The following is a 15,114-nucleotide window of genomic DNA, read 5'->3' on the forward strand; positions in this document are numbered from 1 at the left end:
TTTCATTGTTTTTTTTTTTTTTTTTTTTTTTTTTTTTTTAAAAACTCCTTTCCCACAATTTGGACTTTGCTGTTAAAGGAGTGACTCCTTCTCTGTTGGGCATTTGTCTTTTCTTCAGTGTGTGACTTTCACAGCAGTCAGAAAAGTACGGACTCTGCTAAATGTGGCCAGCGGACAGACTTTGTTCTCCCAAGGGTCACCGCTGCCAACATCGTCTCACCAGTAGCTAAAACACAAGGCTGCCTCCTGACTTCCATCTGTACCTCACTTCAATCTCAGCAGGGTCTTAGTGGGTCTCCCGCCCCTCCCCCAGATCCCCTCAGGAGGTGTCCATCAGGCGCCAGGTGTGGGCTGGCCAGCCCTGGACACCAGCAGTATAACGAAACTGAGAATCCCCATGGCCCCCAGTCTCTTCAGCAGAGCCATGCTGTCTTTGGGGATGACCACCTGGGCCAGGTCGTTGGTGATGAGGGAAATCTCATGAGCCACACAAACAAAGATGAAGGTGCTAACCAAAATGTTGAGGGAGGGGTTTCCTGGGATGAGGACCAAAATCCCCTTGGTGTCAGCTGCAAGCCATATGTGGTACTGGCAAATGAAAAGCTGTGGGACACAAAAAGCATGGTTTTAAAAAACACCTCTCATAAGACTCTAGTCTTTTGTGATTGGAGATTTATTTAAGGGTTATATTGCTAACTGTGACTCTAAAGCAAGGAGAACCTTACCTCTAAGGAGATCTTTCCAAACCATGCAAAGAATGAGCTATATATAGAACGGGCATAGCCAGGAATGTTCCTGATGAGAATGAAGGCCAAAATCTGCCCACAAAACAGATCACAGACATTTTCAGGAATCCAAGCGTGATGTTACAACAGGTAAATCATGCTCATCACTAGGGCTGTGCGATATGACCAAAATCTCATATCCTGATATAAGAATTCTATCGTCCGATAACGATATAAATCACAAAAGTGTAACATTTTCTGTAAATTCTGTGAATCTCGACTTGCGGGAAGTGTTTCCAGCTGCGCGTCATGTAGCTGGAGTCGAGTGTTTTAACAGATGTATGAAACTATACATTTTTAGACATAAGTTGTAACGGCCGCCGTTTTCTTTGTGAGTATTTATTACACGGCGTGCTGCGGGGAAAAGCCTGTTCTAACGTTTGAGTCTAAGGTCTATTTATTAGCACCTGGCGGCTCTTTTTTACTTCTCATCCGTAAATAATCTGCTCTTTCACGTGATTCAGTTTATTTTGAAAAGTCTCAACAGGATCTTGAGCTTTATTGTGAAAGGTTTATGTGGAACATAAACAAGCTGACACGCGATGGTTTTACCGTCATTGTTGCTAACCACAACACATAAAAACAGGCGCTTTTCCGTCCGTAGTGTGGTTATATAAAATATAAGAGAAAGAGAGAACTTTAAGAAATTAATATAGCCACTACAGTGACCATCAAAACGATGAAAAAATATTGCCATAAAGAGTTTATTTTGTGACACCACGAAACAAACGATAGCATAAAATGAAACGATAGACGTTTTTATATCGTCATCCCATATATATCGTTATATCAAACAGCCCTACTTATCGCTAAAAAAGTAGCAGGCCAAGCATGTCGAAGAACTGTAAACACTAAAGTGGTGTAAACAGATGAATGGTTAAATATTGTAATGGTGGCAATATATGTAGAAAACATATCTTTTCCAGTGTGAATTGACTGTAGATAACATGGTGAGCTATTAGGCTTGGTCTCACAATCATATCAGACTGTCATGAAATCATGTTAAGTAGTAAATTTAACTTCATGACTCAGATGACATGGGCCAATACTACGAATATAGCTCCTCATATCCAGGTTATCTTTCCATTATCTGGATTCACTTTGCCTAACACTGGGAGGCATGATAAGCAGTCAGACACAAAGCTAGTTAGTCAGTTAATCCAGGATTGAATCTTTAAAAGACACCTTTAGCTTTTATTCTCTCAGCTGCAACATCAGTGATGTTTGAGAGCAAGTAAAGAATAAAAGTAAAAGAATGAATTTTAAATTAGACAACAGAAAAAAATAAAATAAAAAAGTTGCCTCTAATAATTTATATTTCTTACTGATCAGAGAAAGGCAAAGACATTAGACACTATTAGAAAACTTTAGACCTTTCTACTGATGGCGCACAGGAATGGTGATGCTATTTTCCAGAGAACTGATTGATCAGCAGACAGTGATTTCACACCTGATGATCTCTAATCTTGTTTGCGGTGCAGGTTCTCGAGGCAATATACCCTGAAGTTACATGCATGAAACATCACAGTGCAGGCCTCTGGGGTCCGTTCTTCGTACCTCGCTAAGTAAGTTAGCTGGATTTGATTGTTGACGATTTCGCGTGATCTTGGATCGTTCGGTTCTCCGAAGCTCATCCGGGACTTGCTGTCATAGCAACAGATCCGTAAGCGTAAACCTGCTTGGGAGCAGGCTTATTTTATGTAAACAGGATTAGATCGCGGCCACTCAGGTATGTCCGCTTCATTTATACGAAAGCAACAGCGATATTTTTCCACTGTTTTTCCATAAATAAATATTATCAATGTAACTAAAGATAATGCAGTATTTGATTCTTTTATTGATTTCATACAGATACATACAGGTCATTTCCTAAAAAAAGGGAAATGTACTATTAATCATTCTATTTCATGTATTTGATTATTTCAGATGTAATTCATATTTTAGAGTAGTAATAGTAAATTACTTCGTGTAATCAAGATGAGAGACCACGGCTATAAAAGCGAAGGTGGATTTGGGAAGTCTGTCGCAGCCATGTCCTGTCCGTTTGTACGCGAGCAACCCATTGCGGAAGGTGCAAGATTGATAAGGAGAGTTTTCAGAATTCAGCGTATATTGCGGGATAGACAGGATCCTTTAGCTCAGCGCGACAGTGTGCTCATAGAGAGATATCGATTTTCCCGTGAGGGTATTATTTACTTAACCAACTTGTTGACGAGCGGGTGCAGGACCACCACCTGTCTTTTTTTGCTCTGCCCTTTTCTTGGTTGCTGTTATAAACAAACAAACAGATTATTTCAGGGTCTCTTTTCAAGAGACTAAAAGCAATATAAGTGATAAATATTACCATTCTGTAGAATATTCTTATATTTCACTTTTACTTGTTCCCATGTTCTAGTGGGTCCTGTTGTGGCTCTAATGTGAAAGAGGATATAATGTAATATAATATAATAAATTTACCCTACCGCCTACTGGTGTTGGCCAGAGGGGCCGATGGCGCGATATGGCAGCCTCGCTTCTGTCAGTCTGCCCCAGGGCAGCTGTGGCTACAACCGTAGCTTGCCTCCACCAGTGTGTGAATGTGAGAGTGAATGAATAGTGGCATTGTAAAGCGCTTTGGGTGCCTTGAAAAGCGCTATATAAATCCAATCCATTATTATTATTATTAAATTACTTACGAGTTTAATTTGTCAGCAACTTTCTGCCAGCCCTCTCTCCTTGCTTTTGCAGCCTTTGCAGTGTTCCCTTGCGTTTTAATTAAATTTTGAAACTCCTGAAATCCCTCAATCAAGAGTTCTTGCTCTGCTGCCGAAAAATACTGAGCGCGCTCCTTCGACATTTTCGCCGACCAATCAAAGGGTTGCCGATCAATGTTTCTACTATCGATGCGTAGCCCCTTTTAAGCCACCCAGTGATCTCACATTACTTCATCCAGCTGTACTAATCGTCAACAACAGGTGTGTTCGGAGAACCGGAATAGCGAGCTCAAAGTTGGCGCGATGATTTGATCTTGGATGTGTCATTTGATGTTGGATGTAGTAAGCGAGGTACGAAGAACGGACCCCTGGTGTCAGGGTTGTTTGCAAACATGTGAATTAGCCAATCAACACAGAACAGTGGGCGAAAGCGCAGACGTCCCAAACAGTTCAGACATTAAACAGTCTTTAACCTTCCAGCTTTTTAGCATAAACTCTGTATATTGTTCATCTGAGCTAATGTGAGAATGAGGCATTTAAGGCCTTAGCGTCATCCGTCCTACCTCCAGGTGCCACCTCTTAACCCAAAATCAAATGCAGGATTTCCAGCAGTAACAACTAATCGGACTCAGAGAAACTTTCAGACTTGATCGCACCAACACTTCATGTGTGAAAAGCCAAAGAAACAAAGATAAGGACAGATAAAAACTGTACCTGGACCACAGAGATATAGGGATGCATCTCGTTGCACTCGGTTTTGGTTTTGCAGCTGCTTGCCCATATTGAGTAAGTCTAGAATTATGTGGAGAAGATTTTAAGTGCCACGTTTTACCAAACAGCCAGTAAGTTTTGGTAACTCACACGTTACCAAGCTGATACTGTAATCTCCAGTTAATACAACAAGAACTTTCCAAGGCTTTGTCACATAAGTATACACATAAATACACATAAATATACAAAGAAAGAAGTCTACATTTTAAAAAATAAATATTTAGCATTAGATTAGAAGAATTATGTAACAGATGATAACTGATCTAAATAAAGAACTAACGCTCAGCACGGGTATTTTGGTAAGACCCAACATATGTGAAATGCAGACTTACTATGAAGGAGACAACAGAGAGGAAGAGGAGAAAGTTGGAAATCTTGGCAGAGAAGAGAGTCTCTCCTTTTCCCTCTGACAGCACCTGACGCTTCTGCAGCACCAGATAGATGAAGGCAAATAACATGCCATGTATCACCGCCTGCAGAAGAGTGTCAACACATTAAAAGATTACAGCAAAGGCCAGAAAATTTGTTATCACTTGGGTAACTAATTTTATTTAAAAAAAAAAAAAAAAAAGGGGGGGGTGTTCTGTCATCTGTAACACAAGTGGACAAAAGCCTGGCTGCACCTTGAGGAAACACATTTGACTTACAAATCGGTCCAGCTTCCATCTGAACCACCACTCGTGGATGCTGCCATTCAGCTCGAAGAGCTTAGAGATGGGCCACACAGAGAAGACGCGCTCAAAAATGCCCTGGTGTCATAATGCAAAACACAGAAATTACATAAAACAAGTAGCATTTTAAAAATGGAGTAAACATCTGATTTAAAAAATAAATAAAATAAATCATAGCACAGCTTAGTGGTCAATATGGTGCTGCGTGAACAACTTAGGACATGTGACCATTTACATCTCTTAAACTTAAATATGCAATTAAAAGAAAGTAGAGTTACACTTAAGAACGATTTCAGCTGACCCACCTGTGAAAAGGCAAAAAAGCAGATGAACATCAGGAGGCCCAGTAACTTTGCCAAGACCCCAAAATGCCACACGCCACTACCTGTCCAACAAAGAAGACATATGAAACGCAACCCTGCTGCTTGCTCTTATGACATGAATTAATCAACTGTATTTATTCACACAGTGCAGGACACGACTGAGCGGAGTATATAAAGGTCAGTAATTTGACACCTACTGTTAGCCGTCTTCTGAAGGATCTGAGGCCACATAGCCATTGTGGTGTAGATGACAACAAACCAGAATGTGACCAAGGGAACAAAGTAATAGAACTGGTACGGTCGGTCCATTACCACACACAGCACCAACACCAGGAAGTTCAGACGGAAAAGCACCTGTGAATGAATATGACACAAACACCTAAGCAGATACCCAAAAATCACACTATTTATCTGAACCCAAATTATTCTGTAATAACAATCATAATGTTATTGTCACAGCTGCCATTTTTAAAAATCACTCAGTCACTGAATCCCTAGTTTTGACCACAGAGTGGAAACACCAACACTTCAACTTAAGTTTTATTTTGGTGACGAGATCTAAAGTCACAGGGAGCCAGTGTGGAGTGGAGGACAAGGACTGTTTTTGTGTAGGTGAGTGTTCAATGCGTGGCGTGTCAGGCAGATTATGAGTGATGAATGTTCTCCTGCAGGATACCACAGTCTGAATCTAGAGGAAAAGGTCATGGTGCATAACTCTATGCATGTTGTTGTCCTTATGCACCGCCTTTGGTCTTGAACATTGAGGTTTCTTTCACTGCCGTTTGGTCTTTGGGTGACCAAAGTACTTTACTACTTGAAAGTTTGAGAGCTGATGTAAGTTTGCACAAGTCTGAGACATCAAAGATGTCACATGCATGCAATCAGAGCAGAGGTGATCCCCCCCAAAAATAGCAGCGCACTGGAAAATCGTCCAATTGTTTTTCTTTTTATGGACAGAACTTCTCTTTTACACCTCATGTGCATGATGTCTGCTATGACTGAGAAACAAATGTCAATAAGAATATAAAGTTAAAGTATAACTGACAGCACCCCTAACCTGGCACACTCTGTAAAGTCCAAAGTCTCCTTTGAGCCAAAAAAACGAAAAGTGTCCATAGCCAGTTTGAAATAGGTACGCTGCCACCAACACCCGCACATGCATGTACACTGGGATGAACTGAAAGACAGAAAAATAACCATCAGGCTCTTCAGACATCAGCATACACAGCAGGAGACTCACAAACTGATTTTTGTAGACATAATTGGGACTCACGGCGCTCGCTCCAGATATGTGATAGATGAGGATGACGAGCTGCATCCAGCCTTTCCACTCGTCTGTTTGTTCTCGGTTGAGTAATTTTGCCTGCGTGGAAGCAAAAAAAAAGAAAAAAAAAAGAAAAAAAAAAAGGTGAGATTATTTAGAGACTGTTATACAAAAACAAAACTTTACTGAGAAGCACGGTCTCACCTCCTTGCTGTTGTCACTGTAAAACACTCCCAGTACAAATATGTAGATGAGAGGGATGAAGAACGTGGAGTGCGTGTAAAACTTCTGCTCTTTCATGAACACATCTGCCCTGTCACAAAGGTAAAAATAGCCCATGATGACGCCCATCCTGCAGAGAGCCTGAAAAGGTGCTTTTGGGCCGGGGGGAACAGCTGCAGTGGCTGGCTTCTTCTCCTCTAGGCTCTCCACATCAGGGGGCACGTGTCGGCGGTGGCGATTGTTGCCAAGGATGTGGAAGACCATGATGACCACGGCTGAGCCAAGGAAGAAAAGAGCCGACAGTTTCTGGAGCAAGTTAGGGGCTCGTAACGTCTGACAGCATGAACCGTCGATGGGCCTCAGTATTTTGTTGCACACAGAGTTCATGAGGATCATGGCTCCCTGCCAGGATGGTTAAAAGGAGAGGTGAAGGGGAAGTGAGTACTAATCAAGGTACCGATAAAATAACCACACTAAAGCTGCACTCATTAATTAACTTACCACACTCCTGGTGCTCTCAGGCAGGTGCAAACCATCATCTGACTTGATGATGGTTTCCAGCGCAGCCTGACGGGAAGCAGCCACCAGTCTGACCCGAGATCTGCCATTACGCTTGCTGCTGTTGAGCACATCCACTGCTGCTTCATTGTACAGCTCCAGCTGCTGGTTGGTGATCATTTTCCTGTTCTCACTTAACACCTCTTCATTTACTGGATCTGCAGAAGGGGTTTAATCAAGAGGGTCCATGCATGGAAACATGAAGTGAACAACCATTGTGCAACGTGGGAAATGACTATTGAGTGCGAAATGCTAAGTAGGAGGTTCAGAGATGTCAGTGTGGCACCTTATTTATTTTGCCTGTTTGTTGTTTGAAGTAAATTCTAACAATCAAAAAGTTAAAAATGGAAAATGTTTAACAAACAGATGTGAAGTACAGCTGCAAATTTATTAGGCGTGTGTGCGGATTGGAAACTATTAATTCCTCTGTATGTTAACACCAAATGAGTCTTAATATTTTCCAGTCATGCCTCATACTTTAGAAGCCTGTCTATGATCATAAAAAGATCTTGTATTGTGTGAGTGGCTGAAGCTGAGCACACCTTGCAGCACCCAGTAGACCTCCCCATGCTCAGCCAGCTTCTCCAGCTGCCCCACAATTGCAGTCAAGTTGACTTTGTACTGCTGGAGGGCCTCACTGCTGCCACTGTGCAACTTGATGGACCACTGTGTAAATGGATAAACAGTCAGGACTGACATAACTATCGGCAGCCACCACGTCACACTTGTCTCATATAAAACATGCAGGCATTTACGCAGGTTACCGTGGCAGCTCCGAGGACGAGAACATCTGGCTTTGCTGAACCTTCCTGCAAAGCAAAAGGGACACCGCACTTAAGTTTACGAGCGGCACTTGATTCGCAATTTCCCCCACTTGCTACTGTTACTCACATGTGTCCATGATATCAAGCGTTCCTTCATTGAATTATTTGCCTCGGGGTACCACAGAAAGTCCTAAACACAAAGACGAAGTTTGAAAAGAAATCTTGTGCCAGAGTGTTTAGAAGAAAAAAAACATAAACCGAGAACATGTTAAAACCAGGAATATAAATATAAATAAATAGCTCACCACTTTAATAGAGTAGCTCTTGTCTTCAAAGGAAATGTCCTCATGCTTCAGATGTTAGGAAGTGGACAGAGAGAGGAAGTGTGACATACAGTCAGTGATGCTTTGTCCCAGCTTGAGACCAAAACAGTTAGTACTGTATAGCTATAGGGTTATCCCATAGCTTCATTTATCTTGTTGAGTTTCTGTGCAAGCCACTCGACTTTAACCTTTTTAAACATCGCATTTCCACAATGCCATCTATATCAAGCTTTAAAGTACTTCCATCTTTTCATAAAAATGACTATTTATTTGACAAGTCTGCAGGGTGATTTTTTCTAACATAAAATTCATAGTCTGAAGTTAAATTATTTGAGAGAAGTAAGGAGGAGCAAAGTAACTATTGCTTTTAGAAGCCACAATTAAGCCACATAAATATGAATGACTAGTCAAACTGCATTTTTATTTAGTCCTGATGGTCTGGTTATTTATTAGAGCTGACTGTCAAAGTTCTCAAGGAAGACACACAGACTTCAAAGCAGCCACGATAGGTACGCATGAATCTTAGTCTGCTCTTCTAATTAGATTTAGGTTGCAGCCTTGATCAGTCAGAATTTAGAGACATCTGTGATGGAAGAGAGACTTCCATTTTGAGGTTGAAATATTTTTAGTCAGTTTATAAACTTCCCTGGAAGCAATGGGCAGAGTGAGTTAAAGCATATCTTTGTGCCTCATATCTGTAGATCTGTTTGGCGTGTACCATCACCATTGTGAGAAAAACCCTGGGCTTGAACAGTGCAGTTTCTCATTATTACCTTAATCCCCTCTTCTTTTCGTTCAGGGTTGATAATTTTGATGAAGGAGTAAAACAGCTGCCTGATTCGCGAATCGCCAACAAAGGCTACCCGCTTTTCAGAGAGGCAGGTTTTGGCTTCACTGTAAAACATAAAAGGTTGGTGAGGGCCAAGCACAGATAAAAAAACATTTATTTACTGAGGTGAATAATGTTTTTGTCCTTTATTTGTCAATGAGCGATCTTTTATCCTAAAGTCCTTAGTTGAAATTACCCACAAACCCTTAGTGACTGACAAAAACTCACAACATCACTGCCACACATTTAAATCTTTATCCCAAACATACAGTGTAATAACTTCAGAGGTGGTGTGACTCACATTCTTTTGTACTTGTGCATCATGCAGCCATAAGGCTGCCATACATCCTCCCCCAAGTAACGTCCTCTGGACAGCAGCCATTCACACGAGTCCCCTCCTGGAGGCAAGACACAGAACTTTCTGATGAGGCGAAACAAACAAAATCTCGCTTTCACTCACAGTTTCGCTCGACTATGACAGAAACCTGCTGCCTCAATAGTGCCCTGGCTTTTCATTCTGTGCTGTCAAAAGGACCATACAATACACGGCTCTGGCAGGGGCCACAGTGCAAAATGAAGCCATCAGCGATCTAGCTCGAGCATAAATCTCTCCAGCTATTCATTTGTTCGTAAAATGAATGGAGCCATCTGCAGCTGAATCAATCCACAGAAACAGGCGAACATGAAAGGTGGGCAGACCAGCATGCAACATCATTCTCAGCCAAAGCAGCTGCTCACAGCACACTCTGCTCCCTAACCTTTTCGTGGGTGACGTCCACACTGAGCAGCCTAGGTACGACGTACATGTAAATGGGACTGCTTTATTTATTCATAGTCCAACTCTATACTCTGAGGACGTGTCACTGTTTGTCAACCAATTTATGAGCAAACCCTTTACTGATACATCCAGTGCACTATGCATATGCAAGTTACAGCCCTGGAACAAAGAAACGTGCAGCTACAATGTTATCACAAAGCAGCAAATCTAGAGTTTTTGAAGTTGTGAGCAGGGCGACAGGCAAATTTGTGGCCAGTCTTACCGACAGTGCATTTATTCAGGAAGCTAGCTAAACACCATGTCGGGCGTATTTACATGACATTGGTCTCCAGGTGCAGATCAAATACACTTCCACGAACCTTTCCAGGGCTTTTCCAGCAGCAATAAAGCGTTTCTTGCAGCAGGAACGTCAGCAACATGTAAACACAGCTATTGGCAGTGTTAGCAGCTAACCAGCTGGATAAAGTCGGGTCAAATTCACGCTTCCTTTGTGGACTTAGTGCGTGAAACCACCTATTTGCGGCACGCACGTTTTCAGGCGATAACTTTAACATCTAGAAAGCATCCCGTGACAAAAGCACGGAGCCCAGTAGCTAAGAAAAGCGCTGACATGCAAGCAGCTACCTAGCTACCAGTAGCAATGTCAAGTGTTTCCAGTGGCCGCATCCACATTAAGTTGATCAAATAAAAGCAGCACTCACCTTCGTAATACCGCGAAGCAGCGTGAAACACGAGGAGTAAAAGAACAGCAACCAGCGATATCAGTTTCGCGTTTTTTATGGTAAAATGTTGATTTATTTCGCGTTTGCCCAGGCTATAGGCCAGGACCGCCATCTTTGCTCCTCCATGACAACAGGCAGCTGTGCAGTCTCGCGGCGGCGGCGCTCCGCTCAGCTCACCATATGCCAGCTCCACTCCCCGGCACACCGCCTCCTTCTCCTCCATCACTGCTGCTTAATGAGTCAGGTGCGGTTCAAGGAGACCTTCCAGCGGGTCTAAATTTGTCAACAAAAATTATTATTAATAATATTATGGTGAGGCAAATCGTTTCTTTCGGGTGTCTGTAAAAAAGAAGAAAAAAAAGAAAAAAAAAGTTTTATGCCGGAATGATCAAAAGCAAAAGCAGGAATTTGGAGATGGTAACTTTTAGGAAAGCAAAGGCGCACTGTCATCAGGTAGATTGAAAACAGTGGTTTATTAGTTTGCGCTGTTGGAAGAAGGCGTGGCTTTGCAAAAAAAATTAATAATTAACCTGTAGTTTAGGGTGAAGGGACGGGCTGTTAAGGTGTCATGCACTGCATGTAAGTAAACCGGCTTAACTGCATGTATCCATGATTGTGCAGGTGTGTCAAACCTGTTACATTTATTTATACACACTTTTACACACAGTTGACTGTGTGGAAGAGTAAAAGAAGAAGTAGTAGTAATGGGTTCAAACAAAAACCAGACATCAAGTTTAGGGTTTTGTTTGTTTTTTTTTAAATTAGAGAGTATCAAAGTGGCTCTGTAGTGCAGATTTTGCTGTAGATCGATACCAAGTAACTACAGGGCCAGTATTGCTAGTACTAATACTCCTACAGGTACTTTTTAACCTATCAAGTAAATTCTAAACACATATTAATGATCACTAAATAACTGTGACTTGCACAGCATACCCAATATGCACAATATATGTTTTTATTTCCAAAAAATAGCGACTTTACTACAATTCAGTGAGCTACATACTGAACTTAGAGGTTAGAAACAAAGTATTAAGTCCATCACGCTAGTATTGATGCAATACCAGCGTTGGCATTGATTATATCGATATTTGGATCGATCTGGCCACCTGCAATACTCATGAACACTAAGAAGTTAATAACATCCAAGGTGTGAACGCAGCTGCAGGATTGCACTGGCAGAAGAAACAACACGGAATCCACCTGCCATTTATGATTTCATTGTCTTTAGCTGCTCATGAAAGCAGGATTTTTAATTGTAGCTGATAAAGATGAAGCCGGTTTATCTTGTACACGTAGCTTCCTGTTAGCAGTGAATTTCAGTGCCACTCCATTCTCAAACATCTTATTTTTATTGTATGACTACAGGGTGGAGTGTTCTGCTGTCATCATCAAGTTAAAAACAACTTTGATGAGGTGATAACAGGGTGTCTGAGCATCAGGGGGCAGCTCAGTAAAATTTGGGTGACTCGTGATAGGGTTCTTAACAAGAGGTCTCTCTACTGAATAGAAAGGTTTCAAAGAATCTGAGAACATGGTAAATATTTCTAAATCTTACATCTGAGTCTCCTGATCTTCTTCGGGTTTCTGGGGAAACTGAAGATCAGGTGTAAATGTATTCAGAGTATGTAGCCAGTTCAGGCAGAAAACCAGACAATTTCAAAGGTGCGACATAATGGTGTGCCACTGTAGGCACACATGCTTATGAACGTTGTTGAATTACCTTTACCTTACATTGATGAAAGCAGGAATTTAATCATATCTGATAAAAATGACACAAGTTTAATTTACAGTATTACATGCAGCTTCAGGTTCACTTTGAATTTGTTCCACTGCACATTTTCTATCTCTGAATCTCATGGACAGAACAACAAAGGAGACAAAACTGGCCCAACAACAGTTTTCTTTTCTTTCCACCCATCCATTCTCTTCCGCTTATCCTTATCAGAGTTGTGGGCCGTCCCAGACAGGTCGCCAATTTGATGCACAGCCATAGCTGGACTGGCCATCGGGCATACCGGGCATTTGCCCGGTGGGCCGATGGGTTTTTTGTTTTTTTTCCGTAACAGTATAAACACTGAAAGGTGGTGGATTGGCCAGATGCTGGGAGATGTGTAAAAATAACTCAGTTGTTTGGTGGTGGCTATTGCCGAGCTTCCACAGATTCAGTAACATTAGCAAGTGGTGGAGGCCAGCAGATGCAACACGCTGGCAGGTGGATGACGGAAAGGCAGAAGGAGCAGAGACCCGAGGCGGTGAACTGAACTTCAGGTAAGAAGTTATGACCTGCAGTCTATCTGGGTCAGATATAAACCAAGTTTAGGTGGAGTTTATTTTCGTTATGCTGACTTTTTACAGTCAGTTACAATAACTTGTACTGTGTACTAACTAGCATGACGGAGTTTATATACTGCTGGGCGGGTGCTTTGATGTTACTGATGTTGAACTTGTTTTATCTTATTTTATTTATAAGGTTAGTTATTAGAGTTTCCAACCGTCCCGTAAAAAACAGAATCTTCTCGTATTCAGAGAAAATATTACACGTTTTGTATTGAGGTGAAAAGGAACACAGTTTGTCCCGGACACAAAGCTGGATTTATTCTGTGTCTTTGCTGCACAGCTGCCTCTTCTTCTCTCATCCTCTCACCCTCCCTCTCCTGTTTCTACTTCAATCATGAAACTGATCAATGATCAGCTGATCGGCTTTTCTCTCTTGTTTGTTTATCGCCCACTTTGCGTCAGAAACATGAAACCGGCGGATGTTGCGCTAAACAACAGCAGCACGTTTAAGCTTGATCAGCTGTTGTTAGAATTTATTTAATATTAATTTCTAGTATCAGCTGATGTTTGCTGGAGCCACAGCTGTAAAAGCTGCTGGTCATGATATCGGTTTGGTTATCTGGTGAGAGGGAAACATGAAGATGAAACCAGGAGATGTCCTTACTGAATCATCAGAGCTGAACAGGTGATGGAGAAACAGGTTTACCTTTTAGGTGACATGAATGAGTTGAAGGGAAGTTATGAACTGTTTCTGAGGCACAAATAACACCAGGATCCTTTTCTAAGTAGCTGACAGCTGGTAACTGTGCAGGGGCGGGTCTAGCAAAGTTTTGCCAGGGGGCAGGTAGGGCATTAACAGGGAAAGGGGGGCACAAATAAAATACTTTTCTTTCTTATTCTCATTTAAAATGTCTGGCTTTTAACAAATAATTATCTGAATCTTACAACAAATGTTTTCATCTGATGTAAAATGTATAGAAATCCATTATTGTACATAGTAATTTTTTTTAGGGTCCCATCATAATTTCTTCAGAAGTAGCTAAGTACTGTATATGATGCCAGTATTTTCCCACATTTTCTAGATTCTGTACCAGTACTGGGTGTAAAATGCCATCAAAAAGTCAATTAAGTTTTATTCTTTCTCACCTGTCTGTCTATCTCCTTTCACTTATTAAAGGTTGCCATGTTAGAAAAAATATTTTGCCCTGCCATGCTGTTTATTGATGTGGCAAATGAATGGTTTATGAAAATATATCTAAATCTGTCATCAGTAATCAGTAATGATCATGTCTCACCTCTAGTCTTCTCTGTCTTAATTTCAGGTTTTCACCATGTGTTCAGGAGGTTAACTCGACCAAGCAGTCTACTTTCGGGTACTGTTTAGAATACCAGAATAGGGAGGATGGTGTAGGTTTAAGTTTAAGATACATATATACCAACAAGACAGTGTACATCACTGTGACAACAGCGTTTGTTTTCATTCAAAGGATTTATGGTTTTTCCTATAATACCTGGTGGGCCGGTCTCTAGTCAAAATGCGCTTCCGATTTTTTGTCCCAGTCCAGCCCTGTGCACAGCTAAGTTTTTGTTTTTTTTGTTTCTTTTTTCTTTGTTTGCTTTTTGTTGTTGTCTTTTTGCTCCAACGATTATCTACACAGCTCTGTGCGCAGCTCTGTTAAATGCCTGCCACAGCATTTCAGTCAGGTTGAAGTCTGGACTTTTGACCGGGCAGTTGCAACACAACATTTTTTTAAAAAAAATTCTTTTTCAGCCATTCTGCTGTAGATTTGCTTCTGTGCTTTGGGGGTCACTGGCCTTTTATTATGTCCCACGTTTGGCCAGGCTTCAGATGTCAGACTGATGGCTTCATATTTGACTCTAGAATACTTTGGCATACAGAGGAATTCACAATCAACTTAATGCCTCCAAGTTGCCCAGACTGTCCTCGGCTGACTCACCCGTCTCTCTCTCCCTCTTTTTGCGATCTCTTTCCGTCCTCAAATTTAGTTAACTATAATAACCTTGCCACCTACAGGTATTTGAAGTGTCCGTAGGACATAAATACCCGTGTACGTGTGGACATAGCCTAAATGAACTGGACATGAAGCAGATACTCTCGTAAATGCACGCCACA

The 15,114-nt window shown here is 41.5% G+C and overlaps 1 protein-coding gene across 1 annotated transcript; it reads right to left on the minus strand.

The window, feature by feature from the left end:
* casd1 (CAS1 domain sialic acid O acetyltransferase 1) lies at positions 1–10,997 on the minus strand. The gene is made up of 18 exons (XM_084919006.1): positions 10,683–10,997; positions 9,505–9,601; positions 9,148–9,268; positions 8,357–8,401; positions 8,179–8,241; positions 8,052–8,096; positions 7,830–7,953; positions 7,231–7,445; positions 6,712–7,131; positions 6,517–6,606; positions 6,301–6,420; positions 5,437–5,597; positions 5,226–5,301; positions 4,897–4,998; positions 4,582–4,722; positions 4,193–4,270; positions 726–818; positions 1–603 (listed from the first exon to the last, which is right to left on the minus strand). Exons 1-18 carry the CDS (start codon positions 10,924–10,926, stop codon positions 334–336), a joined length of 2,505 nt encoding a protein of 834 aa, XP_084775132.1. The 5' UTR covers positions 10,927–10,997; the 3' UTR covers positions 1–333.
* Positions 10,998–15,114: the final 4,117 nt, after the last annotated feature.

This window comes from Perissodus microlepis, chromosome 22 (genome assembly GCF_051167445.1).
Source record: "Perissodus microlepis isolate ML-2025 ecotype Zambia chromosome 22, ASM5116744v1, whole genome shotgun sequence".
Lineage (NCBI taxonomy): Eukaryota > Metazoa > Chordata > Actinopteri > Cichliformes > Cichlidae > Perissodus > Perissodus microlepis.